Source organism: Cynoglossus semilaevis, chromosome 1 (assembly GCF_000523025.1).
Source record: "Cynoglossus semilaevis isolate Cse_v1.0 chromosome 1, Cse_v1.0, whole genome shotgun sequence".
Classification (NCBI taxonomy): Eukaryota; Metazoa; Chordata; class Actinopteri; order Pleuronectiformes; family Cynoglossidae; genus Cynoglossus; species Cynoglossus semilaevis.
The window spans coordinates 26,630,088-26,655,273 of record NC_024307.1 but is presented as its reverse complement, the minus strand read 5'-3'; the positions used below and the strand labels follow the sequence as shown (position 1 = coordinate 26,655,273).

The 25,186-nt window shown below is 42.4% G+C and overlaps 3 protein-coding genes, 1 long non-coding RNA gene and 3 other non-coding genes across 7 annotated transcripts in view; 5 read left to right on the top strand and 2 right to left on the bottom strand.

Annotated features, from left to right (window-relative positions):
* The first annotated feature begins 695 nt into the window (after positions 1-695).
* cxcl19 (chemokine (C-X-C motif) ligand 19) lies at positions 696-3,072 on the top strand. Its single transcript, XM_008323613.2, has 3 exons — positions 696-1,131; positions 1,665-1,800; positions 2,381-3,072. Exons 1-3 carry the CDS (start codon positions 1,080-1,082, stop codon positions 2,514-2,516), a joined length of 324 nt encoding a protein of 107 aa, XP_008321835.1. The 5' UTR covers positions 696-1,079; the 3' UTR covers positions 2,517-3,072.
* On the bottom strand, positions 2,900-6,072 carry trmt10b (tRNA methyltransferase 10B). Its single transcript, XM_008323622.3, has 8 exons — positions 5,438-6,072; positions 5,150-5,258; positions 4,906-5,039; positions 4,462-4,614; positions 4,036-4,114; positions 3,609-3,676; positions 3,295-3,418; positions 2,900-3,197 (listed from the first exon to the last, which is right to left on the bottom strand). The coding sequence occupies exons 1-8, from the start codon at positions 5,570-5,572 to the stop codon at positions 3,091-3,093; spliced, it is 909 nt and encodes a 302-aa protein (XP_008321844.1). The 5' UTR covers positions 5,573-6,072; the 3' UTR covers positions 2,900-3,090.
* Positions 6,073-6,326: 254 nt separating this feature from the next.
* LOC112488234 (small nucleolar RNA U3) lies at positions 6,327-6,541 on the top strand. The gene has a single exon (XR_003052082.1). It is a non-coding gene; the product is annotated as a small nucleolar RNA U3 (small nucleolar RNA).
* Positions 6,542-7,273: 732 nt separating this feature from the next.
* LOC112488218 (small nucleolar RNA U3) lies at positions 7,274-7,488 on the top strand. The gene has a single exon (XR_003052061.1). It is a non-coding gene; the product is annotated as a small nucleolar RNA U3 (small nucleolar RNA).
* Positions 7,489-8,213: 725 nt separating this feature from the next.
* LOC112488238 (small nucleolar RNA U3) lies at positions 8,214-8,427 on the top strand. The gene has a single exon (XR_003052090.1). It is a non-coding gene; the product is annotated as a small nucleolar RNA U3 (small nucleolar RNA).
* A 1,108-nt stretch (positions 8,428-9,535) lies between these two features.
* LOC107988909 (uncharacterized) lies at positions 9,536-10,973 on the bottom strand. The gene is made up of 3 exons (XR_001760458.2): positions 10,410-10,973; positions 9,816-9,917; positions 9,536-9,614 (listed from the first exon to the last, which is right to left on the bottom strand). It is a non-coding gene; the product is annotated as an uncharacterized LOC107988909 (long non-coding RNA).
* The window catches only part of intu (inturned planar cell polarity protein), an 18,104-nt gene continuing 2,527 nt past the window's right edge, over positions 9,610-25,186 (top strand). The window contains exons 1-16 of the mRNA XM_017034787.2: positions 9,610-9,740; positions 10,964-11,574; positions 13,497-13,582; positions 17,244-17,460; positions 19,243-19,246; positions 19,550-19,663; positions 20,116-20,205; positions 21,563-21,640; positions 21,769-21,952; positions 22,343-22,396; positions 22,493-22,555; positions 23,203-23,433; positions 23,527-23,619; positions 23,705-24,136; positions 24,468-24,562; positions 24,658-24,847. Coding sequence (XP_016890276.1) covers positions 9,655-9,740; positions 10,964-11,574; positions 13,497-13,582; positions 17,244-17,460; positions 19,243-19,246; positions 19,550-19,663; positions 20,116-20,205; positions 21,563-21,640; positions 21,769-21,952; positions 22,343-22,396; positions 22,493-22,555; positions 23,203-23,433; positions 23,527-23,619; positions 23,705-24,136; positions 24,468-24,562; positions 24,658-24,847 — 2,628 coding nt within the window. The 5' untranslated portion in view covers positions 9,610-9,654. The remainder of the gene's footprint in view (positions 9,741-10,963; positions 11,575-13,496; positions 13,583-17,243; positions 17,461-19,242; positions 19,247-19,549; positions 19,664-20,115; positions 20,206-21,562; positions 21,641-21,768; positions 21,953-22,342; positions 22,397-22,492; positions 22,556-23,202; positions 23,434-23,526; positions 23,620-23,704; positions 24,137-24,467; positions 24,563-24,657; positions 24,848-25,186) is intronic.

The following is a 25,186-nucleotide window of genomic DNA, read 5'->3' as shown; positions in this document are numbered from 1 at the left end:
TAATGATCCCTCATATTGTTCCTCCGTGTCATGTGGGTTCTAACTGTAATTATTTATAAACAATGACACGTGTTAACAGTCACAAGGACTGGGTTAGTATTTGTTGAGGTAGAAACCAGTGATCACTGTGTGGATGACTGTTGACCACCATTTGGTTTCTGTCCGTCCTCGTCTTTGTCTATCTACCGCACTTTTGTCTCCTCGACCACACCAACGTCTCTCTGAAACCAAACATCTGAGTGGAGGACAGGTGTTAATCTATCAATTCACTAATCCAATAATAATTTTACTTTTGAACAAACGATGCCTTAAGCACTTACAATAACTCACACAGTCATTTATTTTTGGCGTCGGCTGTTTGTCTCTCAGGAAATTGCCTTTTTCTAATAATTAGGCAAATTCTAAGTCAACCCTCTAATTCAACGTTAAATCATAATTCACCACCTAATAAATGTTCTAGTAAACTGTAAACAGATGAATGTTAATGTTTTTAATATCATTTAATTATTTTATGGTTTTAGAATTGTTATTTTCTGATAAGAGAAATGAATGGCTGTGTGATTTGGTTTATCACCAGCTCATCATAACATGCACTACTTTATTCTTTTAACATATACAGCAAAAAATCTGGAAAAAAGAAATGTGACTTGGCAACAAATATTGACCAGCTATTTTATTTTCTAACATTTGCCACTGAGAAGCAGCAGCAGGTTAGCTTGTATTATAAGCCTGTTCCAAACTGCTGTAGTTACCTACACCTATAATACAGTACCTACTACAGTAGGTCGTCACATGTAGTTTTGTGTTTTCACAACTCGTTCTTGTTCCACTTCCTCTTTGACAGCTTTGTGGGAAACCCTGTTTTGATCAAACTTACAGATAAACCTCCCCGTCAAAGTCGTCTTTGTGGTCTGTTCCTGATCCCACCATCCCATGACTACCTTCTGCTGCACATGTGAACACACCAGGTTTCAAGTTCCCCACAATAATGAATATGGACCATGTGATCACTGCTTATATATTAATGTTGGAGATCATTCCTCGATCATGAAGAACTGAAACTGCAACACTGAAACAAGATGAAGACCTTCGTCACCCTCATTTGTCTGAATCTCTTATTCTTCACCAATGGTAAGAACTATGCTAAAAAATGTTAAGTTTTAGACAATTTTTCAAACTCTTGATTATTTAGGGCTAATATTTAGCTAGCTTCTTTGCAAGGGGAATAATGCCAAAACTAAAAAGTATTAAAATGTTATGAAACAAAACATTTAAACTACTATAATAGAAATAACCATCTTTATAGACATTACATTTCACTTTGACGACGGCTAATTTTAGCATGACTAAGATTGACCAATAGCTTGTTTCCAATTGTCAATTTCAAGGCTAACTCTGAGCTAACTTTCAGCTTTTTATTTTTTGTCACTAACCTGATGCTAACATTTCAAAAACATGCTGTGTTTAAACCTTGACTCTGTCCTCTGTCCTGAAAGAAATACTCTCTTCACCAGATATTGGTGGCTTTTTATTGTAAATTGTAGTGAACAGAGGATGACAAATTATCACGAGTGACAAAGAGTGGTGTCGTCAGCGTAATGTTTCATGCACTAAAAACAACCCAGTAATGGTTTGTGTTGTGACTGACTTTCTCTTGGCAACAGGAATAGTACCGATCAGCAGGGACTTTAACACACACTGTCGCTGCCTCCAGGTGGAGTCCAGAATCATTCCTCCAGACACTCTGAGGAGCATCGAGCTGGTTCCTGAAGGTCCACACTGTCCAGACATCGAGGTCATGTGAGTCGCCCCTCCTCACACATATAACCATTTGGTTGGCTGAATAACTAGTCCATAGACTGACTGACTGATCTTTTGACTGACAGATGTTCATCAGACTGACTGATTGGTCTTCGACTGACTTCGTTGGTTGACTACCGTTTTTTTGTTGTTGGTCGATTGACACGTTGTTTGGCAGTTGGTCTCTGGCTGATGAATGAAAACCAAGAGGCTCTCAAATGTTCAATGTTCGATAACTAAATGGTCGGTTGATTACATGGGCAGTAGGCTGTTTAGTCAACTGACCATTTTAAGTACAATTTAATTAAAACAATTGTATAGTTGTACAATTGTCATTGGTTATTGAGTTGAATGTCTAACCCACTAGTCATTTTACTAATGGAGTGAGTCAGTGAACGACCGAGTGTCTGGTTGGTTAGTTAAACAGTAACTAACCACTTGTTAGTTAATGAACTGGATGAGGGTTGAAATGATTGTTTGTTGAATGGATGGATGACATTCAACATAAGTGATTTAAATAGTCTTGTCTTTAAGAACATGCAGAAACATTCAAAGACTCACAGACTTTATTTTTAACCAGAGCCGGTCTGGTGAACGGGAAGAAGGTCTGTCTGAACCCTCAGTCCACCTGGGTGAAGAAGCTGGTCCACTTCCTTATGGATAAACAGTTCCACAAACAGAGAAGAGGGACCGCCAGGAGGCAACCTTCAATCTGAGGGCACTTACCCACCTGCACCACTGAGTTGCGCTGTTTCACTTTAATAGCACCGTACATAACATTACGTCAGTCTGTTTAGCTTTTTTTTACCAAATATTTTCTACAGACGTTTCCTAACAGGTCAATTATTGTTTTTTTAGCATTTTGTTTTACGATCTAGATGCTGATTGGTTTACTTTTGTAAACCAATCAGCTGTTAGCTGTGTTTTACTTTTGGCTAAATGTCTATCTAGCTATTAGCTGCTTTTTCAACCATACTTAGAGTAACCCTCTGTGTTTGATACGTGTTGTATTTGTGACTTATCCTAGACTATCCTTATGTCTCCCCATAAATGATTGACAACATTTTTGCCTCTTATCTTTGAAGTATTAACTTTTGGCTTTTTTTTACTTGTTTGCCTTTGTTGGAAATACGTTTTACTCCTATTTTTAACTGTCCTCAGGTAGCATTACGTTAGCATATTTTATTGATATTGTTTTTAGTAGCATGTACTGTCATGTTGACACATCTGCATTTGGCTGCAGCTCCTGAAAAATAAACACAGTCAAAAGTTCGTTCATATGGGCTTCTGTCAGGAGGCTTCCTGTGCAACAACATAACCCTTCCCCTGAGGGAACCACATCTGCAGGGCTTCAGTCCAGCTGCCGGTGTTGCAGAACTTTAACAAGATGTCAAACACTGTAGACGAGAGAGAGAGAGAGAGAGAGAGAGAGAGAGAGACTTCATCAGCAACAGAAGGTTTAAAAGTTCAGATAAAAAACGAATCACAACCCACCTTGATTAATAGCCAGTATTTTGGAGTAAAAGTTTTTGGGGTTGTTTTTCTTCACCATGTACTCGTCTATGGGAAGTCGGGCCGTGCAGACGCTCAGTTCTCTGGCTCGTGATAAGCTCAGCTTCTGTAAACAACCGTAACAATGACCCCTGGTGGAACAGCCTTAAACTACATGGATGAACTATACACGGTTTTACTGGAAATAATGACAACAGTTGGTGACAAAATTAACAGAAGTAGCTGCAACTTTAAAACCCTTTAAAGCTGTAGCAACATGATCATCAACTCAGAGTGTGATATTACTCCACACCAACCTTCTGGATACTTTCATCCACCAGGCCACCAAGGACATAAACTCTATCTGCCTCCACTGTTTCCAAAGCTGAAATTACAAAAGAATTTAATATTTTCAATTAACAAAAAACAAGTTTACCCTGCATAAAAACTCTTGCAGCAAATCAAACAGGTTAAAATAATGGTAATAAATACTTGTGTCTTAATTTGTTGTCTTTTAATTACTGTACCTTATATTTGTATATTTTTCTTCATACTTTTTTTTATAGTTTTCTTTTACTTTTTTTGGTCATATTACTTGTCAGTGTCAATGTCTGTTTTTGGACGAGTGGTTACATGGCTCCCTCTGCTGGTCATCTTACTTGAAACCTTATAATAATGTACCCAATAATACCAGTTGTTGTCGTTGTAAATATTAACAAAACATTTGAAGAAAACTGTCAGAACCTGACTCTGCATCTGGAGTCAGGTAGACGATGGTTTCTGTAGAAAACAGGCTCAGAAAACTTCCGTCCGTGACGTCCATCTGTGAAAGGCAAAGACAAAGGAGATAAAGGGTGACCACATTGATTAGAGGCTGAAGATTCTTGGGACAGAAAACCATTACAGGCCGGAACAATTGATAAAGCTCTGGAATTCCTTGACACCCACTCCATAAATCTTGTTCTTCACATACATGTTTTACTTGATGTCAAGTTATTTTGATCTATCTATTTATTATGAAGCTTTGTGTCAGAGACACAACCTGCCCTCCACTCCATCTGATTGGCTGTGCCAGGTAAGATGAATGATACAACCAGAGAGAGCCTTTGTCTGTGAAGGATTTACTGTCCTAGGACAAATGTTACTCTGGTGCCGTAGCCCAACACTCACCATGTAATTGAGGAAGCCGTCGTTCATTCGCAAACACTCTTTGTAGAGACGACTGCCCTCCTTCAGGTCTGTCAGGAACAAATGAAATGGTCGGGATGCCTTCCTGTTTGACCCATACAGCCTCCTCAACTGACCGGCCAATCGGCTGATTTCCTGGTTTACAACAAAACCAAAAAAACGCAAACAAACACCAAGTGGTTGGTTTGACATCATCAGTCAATTTATCTCTCTGTTCGTCGCAGCACAGAGAACAAGATCTCAGACCAGTGGCTCCCAAAGCACGGTGCAACCACCACAGATCCTGAGAACAGGATTACCGTAGGTCTCACAGTGGTGATAAAATGTAGTAGTGTTGACAACAATCCTATCTACAAAAGGGGGCGTTGCAGAAGAAGTTAAGGAACCAGTACTTTTGACAGAATGCTTCTTCTTGTTATCTGTTACCTTGTCAGACATGCTGTCAGTCATGCTCAGATCCACACAGAGTTTCAGACCGGTGGCTTGAGCTCCGATTAAACGTTCTCTAGTGATGGCCTTCATCACCCGTTTAGTAAAGTGAGGAATCTCTGCAGTGGACGCTGTGCAGAAAACAAAGAGTGCAGAGAACCAGACGATGAGGAGATGAAAAAGGAACACTCATCTTTCAGTCCTCCTATCTAGTCTTTCATTAGTTCTCCTGGTTCTTTACCAGACTCCTCCTCACGGTTCTGTTTCCTCCTCTGCTTCTCCTCCTTCCTCCTGCTCTTCTTCGCCGCAATCTGTTTCTCCCAGTGCCTCTGCTTCCTCAACACGTTCTTCTGTCAGTCGGGAAACAAAGATGACAAATACACACAATCAAAACTTGACTTTGAGTAAAACTTTTAGAAATTATATTTTTGTTCAATGTTACAAACCCTGACCGCTCGGTTGCTAATTATTAACGTGTTACATAGTTAGTATTTCCCCATTAAATTAAAGATTAGCCAAACCAGCTTACTGAACACAAAGCCTCGTCTCTCCCCGGTTTTGTATCTACCACCTCTGCCTCCACATCAATGTGAAGCAGATCCATGTCCTCAGAAACTCCATTCAGCGGCAGATCACATGCTAGATGTGAGGAGATGTGGTCCATCCCGCTGTTGCTGTTGTCAGAGTTGAATCATTAACTTGAATTACTTTAATTGTCAGGGAAATCTCTTACAAATCCAAGACAACAGCAAAACAAGAAGGCATATGTACACCCCTGAGCCAATAATCAATTCCGGTTTCAAAAACGTGCGCGGCGCATAGGAATGACGTCAAGGTAAACAAGGAAGTCGGGTCAAAATACGATAAATTTATTTTCTTGGTTTCATAGTCCTATCGTTAGTACATAGAGGTGGTTTTTATCTTTCTTTTCTTCTTCAAATTTTGCGACATGTTATAAAATTAGGCATGTGTGCCTCAAAAGATCGTTTGGGAAGTATTGTATAGATTCGTTTTCACACAGTGAAAAAAAGGCCATGGGTTAGCTTTAAGTTCTAAGTATTTCCAAAGGAGCCAAATAATACTAACACGTGTATGTGAACAAGGATTCTTTTTTTCTTGTTTTATAAACGGTATTGTAACTTCAGGTTATTAGCGTTGATCGGTTCTCCGACAGCCAATGAAACAGGAGAAGGGCGGGGCTTTGTTGGCGACAAAGCATTGTGGGTAAAGCCGTTGGAATATTTTATTTTTACTTTAACTTAAAATCAAAATGTAATTAATTTATGTTTTCGTATTATTTTTATGTATATTGTATTTTCTTAACATATATATTATACAGCAGACTATGTGCTCAACAACCATGATAGTAAAGGGTATTGCTGTCATATGAATACAACCAGTGTGGCCGAAGTGAGGTTAAGACTATACTTTCAGGGATCATTTCTATAGTACCTAACTGGAGAAATGTGTCTCAAAAATGTTTAGTCTCGCTGATCACGATGAAGAGCTGCGATACTTCTCTCTGAGCGCGAAACGAGTACAAAGTTATGACTTCGGTCATGTGCTCCGTACTATTGATGACCGTTCACTGTCTCTTCGGGGGCAGCGAGGGGAGGAGTATGATCAGAGTGACAGCAGAATAGTGTTAATAAAAACATATCATACTAAATGCATATAACAATGTAGGAGCCTTTCACTTTTGTTTAACAGACAGTATAATGAGACGATTTGATGGCAGACTACGGTAGCGCCACATAAAAATAGTAACATTTATTATAAAAGTCCACTTGGATAGCTGGACATCTAGTCCATAGACTGACTGATTGGTCTTCGACTGACTTCGTTGGTTGACTACCGTTTTTTTGTTGTTGGTCGATTGACACGTTGTTTGGCAGTTGGTCTCTGGCTGATGAATGAAAACCAAGAGGCTCTCAAATGTTCAATGTTCGATAACTAAATGGTCGGTTGATTACATGGGCAGTAGGCTGTTTAGTCAACTGACCATTTTAAGTACAATTTAATTAAAACAATTGTATAGTTGTACAATTGTCATTGGTTATTGAGTTGAATGTCTAACCCACTAGTCATTTTACTAATGGAGTGAGTCAGTGAACGACCGAGTGTCTGGTTGGTTAGTTAAACAGTAACTAACTAGTTAATGAACTGGATAAGGGTTGAAATGATTGTTTGCTGAATGGTTGGATGACATTTAACATGAGTGACTTAAATAGTCTTTAAGAACATGCAGAAACATTCAAAGACTCAGACTCTATTTTTAACCTGAGCCAGACTATGTGCTCAACAACCATGATAGTAAAGGGTATTGCTGTCATATGAATACAACCAGTGTGGCCGAGGTGAGGTTAAGACTATACTTTCAGGGATCATTTCTATAGTACCTAACTGGAGAAATGTGTCTCAAAAATGTTTAGTCTCGCTGATCACGATGAAGAGCTGCGATACTTCTCTCTGAGCGCGAAACGAGTACAAAGTTATGACTTCGGTCATGTGCTCCGTACTATTGATGACCGTTCACTGTCTCTTCGGGGGCAGCGAGGGGAGGAGTATGATCAGAGTGACAGCAGAATAGTGTTAATAACACATCAAACTTTACTGCTTTTATCAATATAAGAGAGTTATACTTTAATTTAACAGGTAGTATAACGTAAGACTGTCGTTGCACACGTGTTTGCTTAACAGAGCTCATTAGTGCCACGTTAAAATAGTAACATTTATACAGAATAAGTCTTAAAACGAAGAGTTCCTTTTGTTATTTCTATCATAATTTAATAATTAGTGTTATTATTTACGGTACTTCTTGATCGTCTCTGGCAAAATATCTTATAATTATTTGTGTATATTATATTAAACGGCTAATACGATAAGACCTTATTCATCCTACACCGGGACATTCAGTGGTTACAGACATGTAATAGTAAACGTAACAGCAGAGTAGACAGACAGCATTTACAAAGCGAGATACAAATATCAAAGTGGACGGAGCTGCTGCAACGTGCGGCCACTGGGAGCAAACTAGATTAACACCACGTTGTAAACGCTACACAACGTGGTGTTAATCTAGTTTGCTTATATAAATCATAACATTTGCAGTTTTTTCATACAACCTAGTTTTAAAATACAATGTTATTGAATATAAAAGAACCTCTGATTCAGTGAAAGTTTGTGGTTAGTTGTGCTTCATTATGACATGAAAATAAGTTGAGTGACGTCACATCGGCGTTGAAACCATGACAGTAAAGTACAGTGTTGTTACATTATACGGACCAATGTAACCCTTGCTAAATAAGACTATACTTTCAGGGATCATTTCTATAGTACTTTACTAGTGGAATGTGTTTCTAAAGTGATAGTCTCGCTATTCACGATGACGAGCTGGGATACTTCTCTCTGAGCGTAAACCTGGTAAGAAGATATGGCTTATAGCCAAGGTCTTCTCACATTGATGAACGTTCGGGGTCTCCTCGGAGGCTTTGAGGGGAGAAGTGTGATCAGAGTGGCGGCGCAAACTTGTTAAATATGAAACTAAACGATCACGGAAAATAGCTTAGTACTCGTGCCACAAAAGTGTGCATGTTAAAGTTAACAACATATAGTCACGTGACCTCCGGAATACATAAGGAAGTCGGTATGTGTGGGAGTAGAAGTTATTCTGGATACAACAACTAATAAATTGTTAATTTTTTTCCCTATGTAATAGTTGTCGTGGTCGTGCGTGACTAATTTGTTAATTTTTTTTCCTATGTAATAGTTGTCGTGGTCGTGCGCGGGGGACGCTAATATGAATAATCTATCTAATTGGTTCAGATACCAACTACATTGAGACAGGAGGAGCTGTGAAAAGGTCCTAAATGTCTAACGTAAGGATCCGGTAAATCTAGGGTACGTCCTAACGTACCTCTGCTGACGTTACGTTTCCGTATAATATCAACTCTTCTCCACTATTTTATTAAACTTTATTACATAAGTGTTCCCCAGACTCACCGTCCCCCACGTGTTCATTTCTTTAGTCCAGTGTTAAAATATTTTGCCACGTTTTTGTTAAGATAGTAACTAGCCATTTAGCTACAAATGCTGCTGATAAAAAGAGTTACCTCGTGGCTAGTGTAGCTTAGTTTTTCCATGTTTAAAGACAAAAACTGTAAAAGTTGTGGGTTGGATGTTCCACTTTGATTTAAATGGAGGCTACATTGAGTTTAACTACCTTTACATAATCATTTTATTTAATTGTTGTTTTTATTAAATGATTAACACGAATTCACAGATTTTTCTTTTTACCCAATCCTGAGCTCAATATATGAGCTGCTTATATTTGGTAATATAATAGAATTACGTTGTTGAATAATCAGAACAACACAATCTGTCATTTTTGTGGACTTCTGCTGCTGGGTTTTAATTCAGTGGCAAAAAAGAAACCGTCGGGACAAATACCTCACTGCTGGCCTGGAGAAACACTCACAAAACGGAGAGAGAGAAAAAAACGAGGAAAGAAAAATCTTTTTGTGGCTTCATCTGGCATTCACTTCTGATTGACGTGAGAAAGAGGCGGAGAAAAGGGGAGGAGACGGAGGAGGAGAAGGAGGTTTGCTGCATCAAGAGAAGCAGAACTGTCACCTCGGCTTCTTCTTCATCTCCTCTCTGTGTGTGGACTCTAATCCGTCTCCTCCGAGCGTTCTCCGCGCTGACAGCTTGAGATGATTCAGAGGGAAATAAAGACATGAGAATCAGATGATGTTCAACGGCCCTGCAGATGGAGCTTCATTCTCAAAGAACCTGGAGGACTTTGACTCCATCCGCAGCGTTCTCCTCTACAGGTAGGTGCTCATATTGTCATCGGTGCATTTTGACTTCAAACTGAATGAATAATAATAAAAAAAAAAACAATTTACCGCCATTAGTTTATGTTTGAGTACTGGAAACTTTAGCACGCGTTCACTGAATTCCAGAATGGATTTGAAGATCCCGTGTAAAACCTGGAGAGGAGGCGGAGTCTGTGGGAAAAAAACCCTTAAATCAACACCAATAGGAGGGACATGTACACGCGGTCTAATATAGGATTTATAACTTTTTATATGATGTATAATATAATATAAACAACATGTGGACATTTATGTGGCTCATGCTCTCAAGCTTCCCCGTTGTCAATGGCAACACGTCGTCTACCAATCAGATTCGTCGCTTCTGTCACACGTGACGCGGCGGCACAAACCAACATGGCGCTGGAACGACAGAATACGCTTTGCTGAAAGTGTAAACAGCAAACACGCTTAAAGTGTGTGTTCTCCAGAAAAATGAATTTGGAACACGTCAATGTAGGAGCCAGTGTCAGTGCGCGTGGCGGACAACCGGAAGAGGACGATGGCGGAAGTGGTTGTGAATCAGTATCTACGAGCTTCAGCGGCTCGGAATACTCGGAGTAACAGTTTTTTGTTTGTTTGTTTAAACTTGTGAAATTAATGTTTTTACGTTTTGTTATAACTTACACAATGTGGCTTCTTTCTACTCTTCAGTCTACATTTACACATTGGATGTGTAATGTAATTTCTCCCCAACCTGGTGTGTTCTGTAAGAATTTGACTCCAGGGTTCGGTGGCAACTGTTGACGTATTACAGTTTAATTCGTTTTTTTTTTAAATATTTTTTTAAGCTCTCTGCTTTCATCTTCAGTATGGGAGGTCCAAAAACCCTCATAAATAATTGTAGGCCTCTCACCGTAGTCAGGAAATGTATGGCTAGCCTCTCAAGGCAGTCTGCTGCTGGCTGTGTTCTTCAAAGGAAGATTCAGTGGAACAGAGACCAAAAAAGAAGTGATAAGATAATCATGGTCACCTATTTTTAAAACACAATTATGGGTTTAAAAAAGTACATGTGAAGACAAAGCATATTTATGTCAGGAATGATTTAACTGATTGACTTCCTCTGACATTTGACTGTATCAGACATCAGGCAGAATATTAGTCAGCGTGTTTAGGAGCAAATTATCTTCTACCTCACTCTCCCCCGTTTCATATTGGCATTTTTTTTATTTTTTCCTCAGTGACTTGGAACCAGAGTGGCTGGATGAAATCCAGAAGAATGGTGAGCTTTTCTACCTGGAGCTGAGTGAAGGGGAGGAGGACGCTGCGCTGATCCAGGCCAACGCCTGTCACGGAGTTTCCACCAATCATGTCCGCTTCAGCGAAAAAGAAGCAGAAATCATCATCGAGCAAAACAAGAAGCAGCGCTGCTGTTCACGCGTCAAAGGTGAGACAGCTCTGAAGAAGCTTGCCAGGATACTGAGGAGAAAACGCAGACCTTCTCAGCGTAAAGGTGGCGGTGGAAAGGATGGCAGCAAAGACAGTACTGCTCTGACCCCGCCGGCCTCCATCCTGAAGAACCAGCCCAGCCAAAGACAGGGTGTCAGTGTTCAGCAGCAGCAGCAGCTGAAGGAAGTGTGTGTTTACCTCAACCCCAAACGTCTGGGAGGTTCTTCATCAGCGCCCCTTTCTGACAGCGGAGGTCTTCTGGAAGCTTTGCTCGGGGTCATTCATCGTCCCTCATGGACCAGAGGACAAGGAGCGTCCACTGTTCTCAGGCAAGAGGAGAGACTGACTGTTCATGGATTAATACCCAACAGCCCTGCCATCAAATGTGGCCAGATACTGATAGGTGAGAACTAGTCTTTATAAAATACAGCGCAGGTGTCGTGAAGTGCCATTCTAAAAAAATATCATGACTAATGTTGTGCAACATGAACACAGAAGCAAGACACTTCTGTGCCTGTTATATTCTGATAGTCCTATGAAACCAATCTGGTTATTTGATGTGTGAATGAAACATTAGTAACTAGTGGAAAAAAACTGAAGAATTGATCACAGTTGAATTATTTAAACAGCTGTTTAACAGGAAGTAAGGACGTGAACATGGCTTTGTGTAACCGTGGTAACATTTCAACTGTAAATCTGCTAGGAAAATGACAGTTTCTGACAATTTTTGTGCTCAGAGAGTAAGCCATTCTGGCAGGTAGGTTAAACTGTCAGGACACTGAGCAGTAAATTGGGGTTCAACTGTATTTGTTTGCCCCAGAGTCAGAGTCAGAAGAAGAAAGGTTTGTCAGTGGTTAGTAGTTAACGTTGTTACTCCAACATACAGAGAGGCTTTTTGATTGGTCTGCTGCTGTTAGAAACCAGAAATGTTCTGAGAGTAGCATCACCTGCTCATGTGCTGACTGGAGACTCACAGCCATCTGGGTAACACAACTATGTGAGGTATTTAGCTTCTCTGATTGTTCAAGCATGGAGCCGTGCTGCACTGAACAGTAACTCGTGTGAGTAATCATCTGTGGCCGAGAACAACTGACATTCCAGCGTGTGCTGGTAGGAACTGACCGATGGTTCCCTCAGATAAAAGACAGAAGAAAAAAAATCTGCATTTGCACACAAACGACTAACCATAGATGCACACTGCTGCTGAGAGGCAGCCGTGACTAAGTAGCCGGTACCCATCCTACACACATATTTTAGAGTTCTTTAAAATCTGTGCGGTCATAAAAGACTAGAAACTATGACAGGGATTTTTATAACTTTGGGACAGAGCCTGTGTTCAGACGTTGTGTTCTCAAACCAGACAACAGTTCTCAGGATAATATGCAGTCACCCTCTTCATCCAATCATCTACAGAAACACAGTTTTGACAGATTATTTGTTCTTGCATGATAAACACAGGAACAAATGCTTCTCTCAAGATTAGGGTAAGAGTCGTGCTAGGATCAGAACAACAGTTGCACCAGGTGAGAGAAAGGCTCAAAGAACCAGAAATGTTTCATGTGTCATAGTTACCATAATCAGGAAACTTGGCACAACGTCAACAGAGTTGTTAGCAACAAAATGTTAACAGCTAAATGACCAACAGGAACCAAAAAACACTGATGTCCTCTCTAACAACACTAGGGGGAGACAGTCAATCTCCCCCATACATTATGTAGTCCAGGGGTCACCTGGTAGCCCCCATGGACTACCATCTAAAAATAAAACTCGTCAACCAGAGAGTCAAACATTGTACTGTTACTGTGCTTTTTGGACCAGTTACACTTGAAATGATGGTCAGATTGGTACTGGTACAGATTAGCTCTTCATATTCCTAAGTACCCTTGAATTAGCTCTCAGTTTCATAAAGGTTGCTGACCCCTGCTGTAGACTAGCCATCGTACGTCTTTGGTTAGTCTCCATAGTAACATCGTAGTAGTGTTGAAGTAACAAAGTGAACTACTTTTTCTTCTTCTGCCCCTACTGCCCCCTGACTCTGGATCAGGCATATACACTTGGACCACAGTTTGTGTTCTGGTGTCCTGACAGTAAAGCATGCCTACCAGAATGGCATACGTTACTGAGCATGCTATCATAGGAAAACGCTGGATTGTTAGCCTATTTCTCTCTAGCTGTTTAACTGTTGCCATGGTGCGGAGAACTCCTTACACATAGATTTATAAATGTTGCCTTTTGGTCTTTGCTGGAACAGATCTCAGGGCTGTTTGGATTTTTCAGTTAGATTTCCCTGTTTTATCTTTTATCCCTGATTGTGTGTGTCTTCAGGAGACGCGCTGGTCGCAGTGGACGACGTGGACGTAACTTCAGAGAACATTGAGAGGGTTCTGTCCTGCATCCCTGGACCCACACAGGTGAGTGGAGGACAGATGTTTGTTATTCCCTCAGCTGCTACACATTCATATCCTATGAAGTGATTCTAGCTGTGAGGTTGCCTCTGGGTCTTTGAAATCATTAGTGGACTCATAAAACCAACACAATAAAGACATAGTGTTGCTTCCAAACATGTTTCCACAAACCCACTGCTTAGTGTTCCACAGAGGAACCCACAGTTACTGAGAACTGACGCCTTGATCGGCAGGAGAACTTCAGCTAGGAGAAGAAAAGCTGTGACTCAGTTCAGATTTTTTAACAAAAAGCAGACCATCCGAAAGTAGGAATTTTTAAATAACAGAGTGTGCACGGGGTTGATGGTGAGCCGAGCGCACAGACAGGATGGTGGCGTGACTGTGTTCCATGCCACAGGAAGCTGGTGTGGGATAGAAAACTGCAGCAGATTAGAAGATGGAGACGGAAACCAAATTACATCGTAGGGTGAAAAAAAAAAGAGCGGGACAGATTTCTTGGAAAAATGAGACCAGAGGATTCTTTTGTTGGAATAGAGTTGTTATGCTGACAGAGAGACTGCGTCCTTCTGGGACAGGGCTTATTATGGTCAGGAGCAAATATTAATATTAACATGAGCGGAGCGAGGCCTTTGTCTGACTGTAGTTTGTTACCAACTCCAGTCACTGCACACATGCGGCGTGTGTCCATTCATGAGAGCAGGGTTTAACACAGAGTGGAGTTTATGGGAATAAAGTCATAAACCTATGAGAATAGAGTGAAAATGTTTGCGTAATCTGTACGATTACTCTTGTATGTTTACTACTTTATTAATTTAAATCTATAACTTTATTATAACAATTTCAACTGTTCCTTCTCTCCTTTCTGTGGACATACGGAATGAAAGAAGTGGACATGGTGGTGTTTTCTCTCAGGTCTCACCACATCCTTTTTTATTAGAGAGCAGAACAATGTCTTCCATTAATTCCCTAATATAAAAAACATCACTATTAGAAGATGTGCTTCCTGTTTTCCTGCGTCTCAGAGGAGTTCACACTGTCCTAAAATCTTGGAATTGCTTTAGAATCTTTTTACGACCTGCGCCCGTGCTCTGACTCCAGTCTGAGACTCACAGTTGAAAGGTACGTCACAGGCTGCTGCACCTCCGCTCCTCTGTAATAATAACCCAGGCTGAAATGGCCAGCAGCCCAGATGTAGGCGCCTGCCGCAGAGAGTCGGGTGGCCCTGTGGTTCACACTGACAAGCCTCAAAGAACTCTGGGAGACATTGCTGGATTAGAAAAATATAGTTTGGACATGTTGACCAGGAAAGATGATCTTTATTTTTTCAAACACTCACTGGTTAGGCACCATATGGTCTGGGTTTGGGCCAACCAGCAGACTTCACCGGGCTGACACCGGCGTGGTCCAAAACACTGAGAGAGACAGTTTTGAACAAAATGTCTCCTGGAAGGACATTGAACCTGTTGAAGTAATTGAAGCAGTGACTAAAATAGCAGTGAGGTAACAGACAGGAGGTGCATTTGTGTATTTGAATAAAAACGTTAAAGGTTCACAAAGACATTTCCATTTATTACAGTTGGTCGAGACACAAGCTGTAAATCTGTCATGTTCTCAAAAACAGAAATACAAACTCAAATAAAGCAACCTGCTGTTTGCTTTTTGACAAACATTTAATAAACACTCAAAAAATCTAGAACACGTGTACATGAACTCAGGCCTGTCTGTTATGTAGAAGGTACTGCTAATGTTAAAAGACCCGTTCTTGCTAACAGCCCATTCGCTCATCGTCGTCATGGAGATAATCCTTTACAGGCGCAGACAAAACCGAAACACAGTGAAGGACAGGAAAGTGTGCAGCTTGTGGTCAGTGGCCGGTCAGATTTGGACCGCAAGCCCCCATTTGAGGGCCACCTATGTAGTATATGAACTTCTAAACAGCTTCTTTCCCATGGACCACAAGGAAAATGAAACTCAAATCCTGTGTTTTGTGTTGATAAGTGGTCCAAATCTGGCCCGTGAGCCACGCACCACGAGCCAGATCTGGACCACGGGCCACCGTTTGAGGGCTACTTATTATTATATAGAGTTTCAGTTTCCTGATTTTAAATCAGTTTGGGTTTGACAAAATTCATTCATTTTTACTTTTGCCTGGTCAGTACAGATGAACAAAAACTGAGATTTTTTAACATGTGAAAAAAGTGTTTGTGGGTTAAAAAAAAGTCGCATCAGCAAGACCGTGTCAGCAGCTCCGTATTGTTCAGTCAGTGTCATATTTCATATTCTGCGTTCCCCTCAAACACCAAAATATCACTGGGGCGTGTCCAGTGCAGGCCGTGTGGTCAAAGCTCAGAACTGAATCTGCAGAGACTCTGGTGGTTTGAGGTCAAGTCCCAGCAGAACATCCAGCTCTTGGCTCTCGGCTCTCAGCTTTTTTTCCTGCGAACACTGATGAAGAAAAGTCTTTAGGAAAAGGTTTCAGTTATTTATTTATTTATTTACTTTTAAGACTAAAGCTCTTTATTAGATAAAAATGATATATTTGTGGAAAAACCAACACAGGTTGTTGAAGTTGTTCAGACTTCATCTCCACATTCATTTCACCTGGTCAAGGTCAACACTCGTCACCCCAGGGATTAGTTCTGACTGGTGGTGTGGCCCAGTCAGTCGGTGACAACATCTGTGAACCGTGTCTCCTGGTTGCCTCAGTACGTGAACTGGTACACTGCAGGGCGGGGCTGTTTAAGATCATCTGTGGTTAATAAACATGAGCTAACTACAAAAGTTGGACCAAAACTTGAATAAACTGAAAGACATTTCATTTCAGTTGTAAAAGACACTCCCTCTGAATAAAACTCAGATCAGATCAGAGTTTATTAGTACTTCTATTCCTGGCTTTGGAGAGTGTTGCATTCATAGTCTGTTCGGCCGTTAAAATATCTCCACAACTGTATTCTTTTTTGTGTTTCTCAAGTCACCACAGACTGGACCAAAGTGGGGGTTTGTCTGGACCGCCTTTGGCCCACGTGCCACTATTTGGATAGGCAGAGTGTGAGGTTCTAAGTGTTTTGGAAGGAAAATAGAGAGAAAAAAACTCTGTGGTGTGAACCAAAGATTTATTCTCCTCTGAGATCTAGAGAAGCCTCAGAGATTCTATAAAATCGGAGAGAATTTGTGTCCGTGCCTGTTGGACTTTGTCCTGCTCTGGTTTTCTGTTTTTTACTGTGACTTAAATGAACGTCATCGTAAAATAGAGTTCTGTGGTTTGGAAATCAACAACAGAATTGCATGGATAAGAGAAGATAGGCTGTCTGTTGTCCTGCTACTGTTTCCTCTGTCACAGTGGTCTGGTTTTCATTTACACACACACACACACACACACACACACAGCTCTTTAGACTGCGGTCAGCTCCACATGTCTGTGTCATTTTCTCTGACGATCTCCATCCTGCAGTTTTCTTTTTCCTCTCCCCTTCATTGAATCGGTGAAAGTCAAAGCAGGATATAAACACGGTCATTCTTCAAACAGACGTGAACGAGGCTGAAGGTCCTAATTCTGATAGACCTGACACACAGGCTGATCCAGGGACTTCAAACGGAGCCCTTGTGTTGTTGACCCTCACGATGCCTTTTATTTCTAATCCATGCTTTTCGTGGCGTCCTCCTCCAGGTGAGGCTGACCTTGGAGACGGTGGCCCACGTGGACAACGGCAGTGCTGGTGACGCTCCGTCGGCCCGCAGGACCAAATCCTCTCCTCCGGTCAGTCAGCTGGTGCGGCTGCTGTGGGGGGAGGACACAGCCGAACTCCAGATGTCGATCGGACACATCCCTCATGTGGTCATGTACCTGTCACTGAAGCTGGACTCGACGTCAACACAGGAGGAGGTCAGTTTGGTCCAGACGTTGACGACCTAATGGTTCAAATGAACACAAACTGAACAGAGTGTCATAACTAACACGTAGTCATGATGTGGACACTGGACTTTCTTTCTTGTGGCATGTGTGACGACTGCTAATGGTCAGAATTTTAAGTGGGCGTGGCTGATGCTGTTCAGCTTTAGCCACGCCCACTTAATGGAAATAATGGTAAAATGAAGTAAAGTCAACTTTTGCCATTGTATTCATGAACTCTGTCCCTGTTTATGTCATTCCTAACGTGTTCTGGATTCAGCCATCAATTTGTCTAGACTTGAAAATGTTCTGGACTCAGAACTAACTTTGTTGTTCTTGTTGGTTGCGAATCAGTCTTCAGCAGCTGACTGACCATCGGTCAGAGAGAGAACGGTGTCGAAGACAAAAGTCTGTCAGCGTAGCAGTAATGCTTTCATGTACAACCATCACTCAACCAAACTGGACGGCTGAACGATGAGTGGCTAGAGCAGGTTGTTTCACAACCAGAGGGTCAGGGGTTTAAATCCAGGCTCTGCTGGTCTCAGTGATATTTGTTCCGTCAACCGTTGTCTGTAGACGTCAGTGTTCCACTCAGGTTTGAGTGTGGACAAGTAGAACCCTGAGTACTTTCTGTAGGATCATATTACAAAACCAGAATGGCATTGGCTCAAATCCACTCCATGGGCTCGTCTTCTTCCCTCTATGTGTGAAGGGAAGTACTTTGAGGAAACATGTTTATGACTGTGTGGTCCAGTCAAACCAGGACCTCCACTAAACTGCAACCAGAACACTAAACTGTCAGAACCAGACTGGTTTCCATCGTACACACACACACACACACACACACAGAGGATTGAGTGTTAAAGTTGTGGAGGAAATCCCTGATCTTAGATTTCTGTAACCTGAATGAGTCAAGACTGTCCTCAGTCCAAAAAGCTACTGCTCTGGATGTTGTCCAGCGTCTCTCACACAGGAAACCTAAGAGACGCGGAGCAGGAACCACAGAAGGTGAGAAGAGCCGCTGAAGAGTTTCCCCTGTCCATAAACGATCAGTCATTTTAACGCTGCACACTTTCTGCTCCGGTCCTAAACTTCAGTTTGTAATGGGCTCGTTGCTGTTTAAATACTGCATGTAGTAAATGGTTTTTGTCAAGTACGCTGACTTTCTACACTGTAATCATGTTGTCCCTGGAGACCCTTGTGTTCTCTCTACGGCTGAACTGCAGCGTTCTGCAGGTCTGTTTCATGTTTGTGGAAGCCAGAGGATTTTTTTTTACTTTTTAAATCCTGACATGAAGGTCAGAGCAGAACCAGAGACCAGGAGCCACATCAGCCAGTGGTGGGGTTTCTTAATGACAGTGCAGTGCTGGAACCACCGAGGCCTGACTTTGATATCTTTTGATTGCAGGGTAGCAGACGTTGGAGAGGTCACACTGTGGTGGGTTTCTTTAGCTTTGACTGTATGATGATTTTGTGACGTTGGTTCAGATGAAGCCAAAAGGATTTTTCTTTTTTCGCCTCAGGAGTGTTTTTTAGACTTCTGAAAAGGACTCTTCTTGGTTTTTGACCCCGTGTCTGTGTGTGTGTGTGTGTGTTCCTCTCTGGCTCAGTCCGACTCTGAAGGATCTTCTGCTCACATTCTGCCCTCATCAGTCACATCATGGGGGAGAAATGGACAGGAAAAGTCAGAGTCTGTTCTGTCAAATATGGAACAAAAATCTTTCCAGCATCTCATAAAATTTTTATCAAAAAAAAAAAAGTGAGTTCTGAAGAGACGAGGATCCAACCTGGGACTAACAGTTCTAAATGAGGCGGCCAGTGACTGTCAGGTTGACAGTAAATCAGGGGAACCACGGTCCAGGTCCAAGAGCAGAGACGAGACTTTACTACAGCACGGTTTCCTCAGTAGACTGGGTTCATACTTTTGAGTCGACCGTCTCAGAGACTTTTCCTCATCGTGTCTTACCTGGACGTCAGTGTTTTAGTAAAAGGTTTAGGGAACGTGTTAGGTCTAAGTCAAGTCCTCACAAAACTCCACTCTGTGTGTGTATGTGTGTGTGTGTGTGTGTGTGTTTACAGCTCCCGATCTTGTACCAGTATCCAGTCTCTGATGCTTCAATTCAGCTTAAAGCCGTCAGAGGAATCTTCCTGACTCTGTGTGACATGTTGGAGAATGTGACAGGAGGGAGGATCGTCAGGTATGGGAACAGCCTGGACACAGTGATGCTACTGTTTTAATACTTCATCATAATTACTCTAGTATGTGTCCGAAACACACTTTTATACATTTTATCTTCCAGATATTAGACCTGGAATTAATCTGGGATTAATCTGGGATTATGTATGAACATGGAATCGTCCTCATATGATCATGAAAACTGATTTTAATTTCCTTCAAACCCTTGAATTCTATCAGACATGACTGGCTTATGTTAGTCATGAATTTATCTGAGGTGGCCGTGATCCAAACCCTGCGGTGATGTCTGAAGCCCAGCTCCATTCATCACAACTACTTTATAAATCACACTTCTAATGACACAACAATAAAAGTGGAAAATAAGGAGGCAGTTTTTATCAGGTTTCTAAAGTGTGTTGATGTTTTCCATCTGCTTCGTATTTACTGCTTCGTTCTCCTCCTCTGTCTCCTCAGTTCCTCTCTCCTCCTCGGGAAACATCTGGTTCACGTCGGCTACTGGAAGGAAGGCAACAACCTGCTGGTCGTCGGGCTACCTGCGGAGAGGTACAGAGACACAGTCAGTCTTCACAAACTCACAGTATTACAGTGGGACATGCACAATGGACAACAGGTCCTTCGGTGTCTCCTTCAGGCTTCCCCTTAACTGTCCCATCTTCTCCACACTGTGCTGTCCTCAGGTCTCACCACCATCATTTCCACTTTGATTTTGCACTCATCAGCTCTAACCATAAACTATTGTCATGAAACATCTAATACCTAGATCATCCACTGAGTTTATTTTTTATTATTTTGTGCATACATTTGTGGGTACATTTCAGCTAATGCTGTGCTTTACCTGATGGTGGCGCTGAACATAACCACGTACTTCACATCAACTTCTGGGAGAACGAACTGTTCATTCCACATGTAATCGGTTGTTGGTTCTGGGCTCACGAGGACTACATCTAGAAATGCGTTTTGACCACCTATTAGTCAGCTGTGTTTGAACTAGTCTTAGTACTGCTCAGAGTAACATCACGTCTGTACTACTGTTGTTACTACAGCACAGTTGATTTCCTTCTCCATTTTCATAAATCTTCTCTCACTCTTCAGGATTGTGTTTAATGATGTAGTCGGAAACTCCTCTGCCCTTTCTCCCAGACGTCTCCATGACAACGTCATCTGGACCAACTGTCTTTCCAATGCTTGTCCTCTGACCTCACTTCCTTTTTAACCCTGACAGTCCTAGACTCCTCTGTCTGTCTTTGGTCTCTAATTTTTCTCATTGGTCCCTGAGATCTGTATCTGTTGAAGACGTCTCCTTGTGTCTCAGTACTTTATTTGACTTGTATAAAGTACTACAGATGTAGTGCTGGTGTTGAAGAGACAGTAGTACTTTCACCTGGGGGAGTGAAGGTCAGTCCTGTCACTAATTGGCAGAATGTTTTTTCTTTAAAATAGCATGTCTGTTTTGACAGGCTGATGAAGTGAGTAATACAAGCAGCTTCCCCTCTCTCTCTCTCTCTCTCTCTCCCTCTCTCTCTCTCTCTCTCTCTCTCCCTCTCTCTCTCTCTCTCTCTCTCTCTCTCTCCCTCCCCCCCCCCTCTCTCCCTCTCTCTTTCTCAAGGTCATAAGGTCACCTCAATCGACCACCATTTACTATGTTGCAGCAGTGATTTCAAAATATTTTCTGCAGCGCCCCCTTCTGTAGGTAGAAATACTTCTACAGAACATATTGAAGATATTTGGGAGTGTCCGGCAGTAGCTCCCGCTGCACCTTTTTACAGTTTTTGATGAAAAGAAACCAGGATTTTTGACACACAACTCTGTTCGATCTTTTGACAGTTAATCCTCGTATCTGATGACAGGGACTGGCCCTGTTCGACCCGGGACACTGAGGTGTTTTGTCTTTTTCTTGCAGAGTTCCTCTACTCTATCTACAGACAGTGCTTGGAGACGTGGTGCGGACACTAAAAGTCATGTACGGCTCGTTGGACAGGTTTGTCATTTGAGCTGTTTAGCTATACAAAAGATGGTTCCTAGTTTGAAAAAAAAAAAACGTAATTCCTTCCTTTCTGTCGTTTTGGTCATTTTTCATCACCTCCGTCTTCTCCATTGTTTCCTCAGGGCCTTCTGTAAGAGTGACAACACACCTAGACTGGACCATTTCTTCTGCCTCTTCTTCCAGCAGCTTATTCAGCCGTCTCGCCTGAGGGACGGGTCCTCGACCCCACCCACTGATGTCTCAGTCACCCTTTTCCTGGAGGGGCTTCCGGCGGTCCGATGGCTGACTCTGCCTCCAGAGATCAAGGTGTTTTTTTTTTTACCTGAATTTACTACACCGTACTTACCTAGTTGTTTTAAGAGCAGCAACAGTGCCCTCTGTAGTCCACTGTTCCACTAAGAAGTTTATTTATTTCTAATTTTGTAAAAATGTTTGGTGGTTTAAATGATAGAAGACTGGTGGACAAACAGTTTTTATTTCAGGTTCCTTGTACCTCAAAATCCTGGAAATGTTTTCATTAATGAAAAGAATATGGTGAACAAGAGAAAAGCCTGATCTTTGTCCTGACCTTTGATCTTTGTCTATTTTGATGTCTCCTCTAATATTGTATGTAAGTACAGCAAATGTTGATGATCTTTGTCACTTATTTCCTGCATTATGTTATTCATTTGAGCGGTGTTTGTGGTGGTCCTACAGGTGGAGGTGGACTCTGTTCTCTCTGATTTTGAGTCATCTGATTTTGGTGAAATGGTAAGATGTGCAGCGAACTAGAAGCTGAGAGCTTCACTGCTTGAAGTAAAAAGTCAGAGTTGACTTCATGCTGTGGGCTTTTCTTTTTGGCGACAGTCAGAAGACTTCTTCGGCCTGAGACGTCTCTACGTCATTCTAGGATCCTGTCTCTTCTACAAGGTTGGTGTCACAGTCGCTGTCTCTCATACACACACACACACACACACACTCTCTTTCTACAGTTATCTCACCTATCTCACAGATTACATGTCAACAGTGAAGGATCAGATAACTGTTAACTGTATCCAGTTCTTTCACACCACATAAAGGCAGCAGTGTGACTTCGGTGTGACGTCGTCTTGACCTTAGACTCGGAGACAAATCTTCAACCTGATCACTGATGAATTATTGATCCAGTTATCTGACAGCACATGAAGCTGGTGATATTAAGGTTTAATAGAGCAATGGTTCCCAAAGTGGGTAACAAATGTGACCTCAAAGCTATTTCAGAAAGGACATCTATATGTTATTATGTTTCAGTGTTTTCTGATTTGATATGGCCAGATGTGTCCCAGTGTGTTTGTCACAAACAATTAAATTACAATTTGTCAGATGCAAATTTTCCATCCTATTTTAATGTGTCTTTCCTGTAGTGCAATGCATCAACTGCATTTTTAGTTGTTGCCACTAGATGGTGATAGATACAATGACTCTGCAGGTACTACCAACAATGAGGTCATCTGATACTGACCCACACTTCCTGTGGCCCATGGGCCAAACGGTTTGACCCCAGTCTAAACCCTCGTCTCATTTTCTCCTCTCCTCAGTCCTACCTGATCGCCAACCATCTTCCTAAAGAGGATCTCCTGGACGTGTGTCTGTACTGTCAGCACTACTGTCTGCTGCCGCTGGCGTCTGAGCAGCGTGTGGGGCAGCTGGTCATCTGGAGGGAGGTGTTTCCTCAGCAGAGAGCTCACAGTGGCAGCAGCAGCAGGAGCAGGGCTGTGACAGGCTTCACTCCACCACATGGACGACACTTTCTTCTAATCGTGGGCCTGGTATGAAGAACAGTCTTTACCTGCTGCAGGACAACCACTTGAAACAATGTTAACAGCCTGTTGTAAGCCTGGTTCTTCCTGTTCTCACCTCAGAGACATTTCATGCAGTGTGTGCTGTTAGAAGCAGGAGGCTGTTCTTCTCCAGCGCTGGCTTACCCAGGACCTGACTGTGTTTACGTCGACCAGGTCAGCAGAGAGTTTTTTTTCACTTTATTCAAAAGATGTAAAAGCGGCATGAAGTCACACTTCCTGTGTGGTGTCGTGACCTCAGGTGAAGGCCACTCTGCTGCAGTTGGAGGCGTTGGAGGCAGGTATCGAGGAGCGTCTGAACGCTCCTCCTGCTCCCTGCCTCTCCTGTGCCGACTGGTTCCTCCCTGCAGCCACAGCCCGTGATCGTTTGGACAGCGTGGCTTCCTCTTCCCCTGTTCTCAGTAAACTGTCTGGAACCGTGAAAGGCCCCTCGTCAGGATCCAGGGGCCGCAGTCTGTTCGGGGAGATGTCGCGGAGGTGCAGCCCTCAGAGGAGCTTATCAGACAGTGGCAGTGAGGGACAGATGGACGCTGGTTCAGGGTCCAGTTCCTCCACGGTTGCGGGCTTCAGTCCACATTCTACCCCTGACTCGGCAAGGAAGCTAGAAAGGAGACGGGATTCTCTGGGATCTGGAGGGTCAGATGGGAGCGGAGGCAGCGGAGGACTCTTCAAGGTTTTTTTTACTTTTTACACAAACTTTAGTCGTTGGGTACACACTCAGTTTTTTTGGTCAGATTCAATTAAATTAGAGCTCTGGCCACAGAGACATTGAAGCCTGGAACACAAGAGTGAGATTTTTAAAGGCATGGAGGTTCACCTCGAATTTAGTATGACATTTCTTTGGCAGCAAATGAACAGGAGGTAACTTCCCCACTAGGACCAAATAAACGTTAACTGTTTTCTGTAGCCCAACACGTCCACATTAAACACATTGTCAAAAAAACAGAAATGTGTAGAATATTTTAATTCTAGTGTAAAAGCGTGTTTGCTGCTGTCCACACCAGACTCCCAGGATGAAGCATCCAAACCCATTCTACCTGGGCACCTTAAAGAAAACGCTGACAGACAGGGAGACGGAGGAGATGTACACCACCATGAAGTACGTCAGCGAGGACGGAACTATATTTTTAATATTTAGTGTCAATGTCTTCATATGAAAATAAATGTTTATTCTGTGCAACCTGTTTCTGCCAGACTGACCTCCGGCTCTGAGAACACCTTGTTTCACTACGTCCTGATGGACGGTGTCCAGGGGATCTTCATCGCTCCCACTCACAGAGAGACAGCTCAGCTCAGCGGCTCCATTCACCCTCAGCTCATCAGGAACTTCCACCACTGCTGCCTGTCCATCCGTGCTGCCTTCCAACAGAGCCTGCCTGCCAGGGTGGGTCACGCTGGTCACCCCTCAGATTAACGTAAACATTTATCAGCACTGTATCAGGGTAAACCTTAACCATAAAGAGTAGACCTGATAGTACTAATGTAAACATTAGAGTCTCAGCAAATAGACGTTCTCCTGGACAACAATGTTGAGGTGTTGATAGAGCAAAGTTGTGCCGTGCAGCCAGTGGGATGAATACTTGGTACTTGTTACACTGCTAGGGAAGTATGTACTGCATACTCACTGTACTTGCCACCAGCTGCCAAGTTCCCACTGAGGTGCTCTGTCATGGCTCCGTCTCCACTCACTGCTCCCTGGTTCTTAAAGCTGCCACTGTTCACT

Bases quoted from the DNA above. Each gene is read 5' to 3' on its own strand.
- trmt10b (XM_008323622.3), bottom strand. From the start codon at position 5,572: ATGGACCACATCTCCTCACATCTAGCATGTGATCTGCCGCTGAATGGA. The intron at 3,677-4,035 runs GTTCTGACAGTT...TTGTAATTTCAG, and splicing joins GACTCCAGATGCAGAGTCAG to CTTTGGAAACAGTGGAGGCA. The intron at 3,198-3,294 runs GTGGGTTGTGAT...TCTCGTCTACAG, and splicing joins AATACTGGCTATTAATCAAG to TGTTTGACATCTTGTTAAAG.
- cxcl19 (XM_008323613.2), top strand. From the start codon at position 1,080: ATGAAGACCTTCGTCACCCTCATTTGTCTGAATCTCTTATTCTTCACC. The intron at 1,132-1,664 runs GTAAGAACTATG...TCTTGGCAACAG, and splicing joins TCTCTTATTCTTCACCAATG to GAATAGTACCGATCAGCAGG. The intron at 1,801-2,380 runs GTGAGTCGCCCC...ATTTTTAACCAG, and splicing joins TGTCCAGACATCGAGGTCAT to AGCCGGTCTGGTGAACGGGA.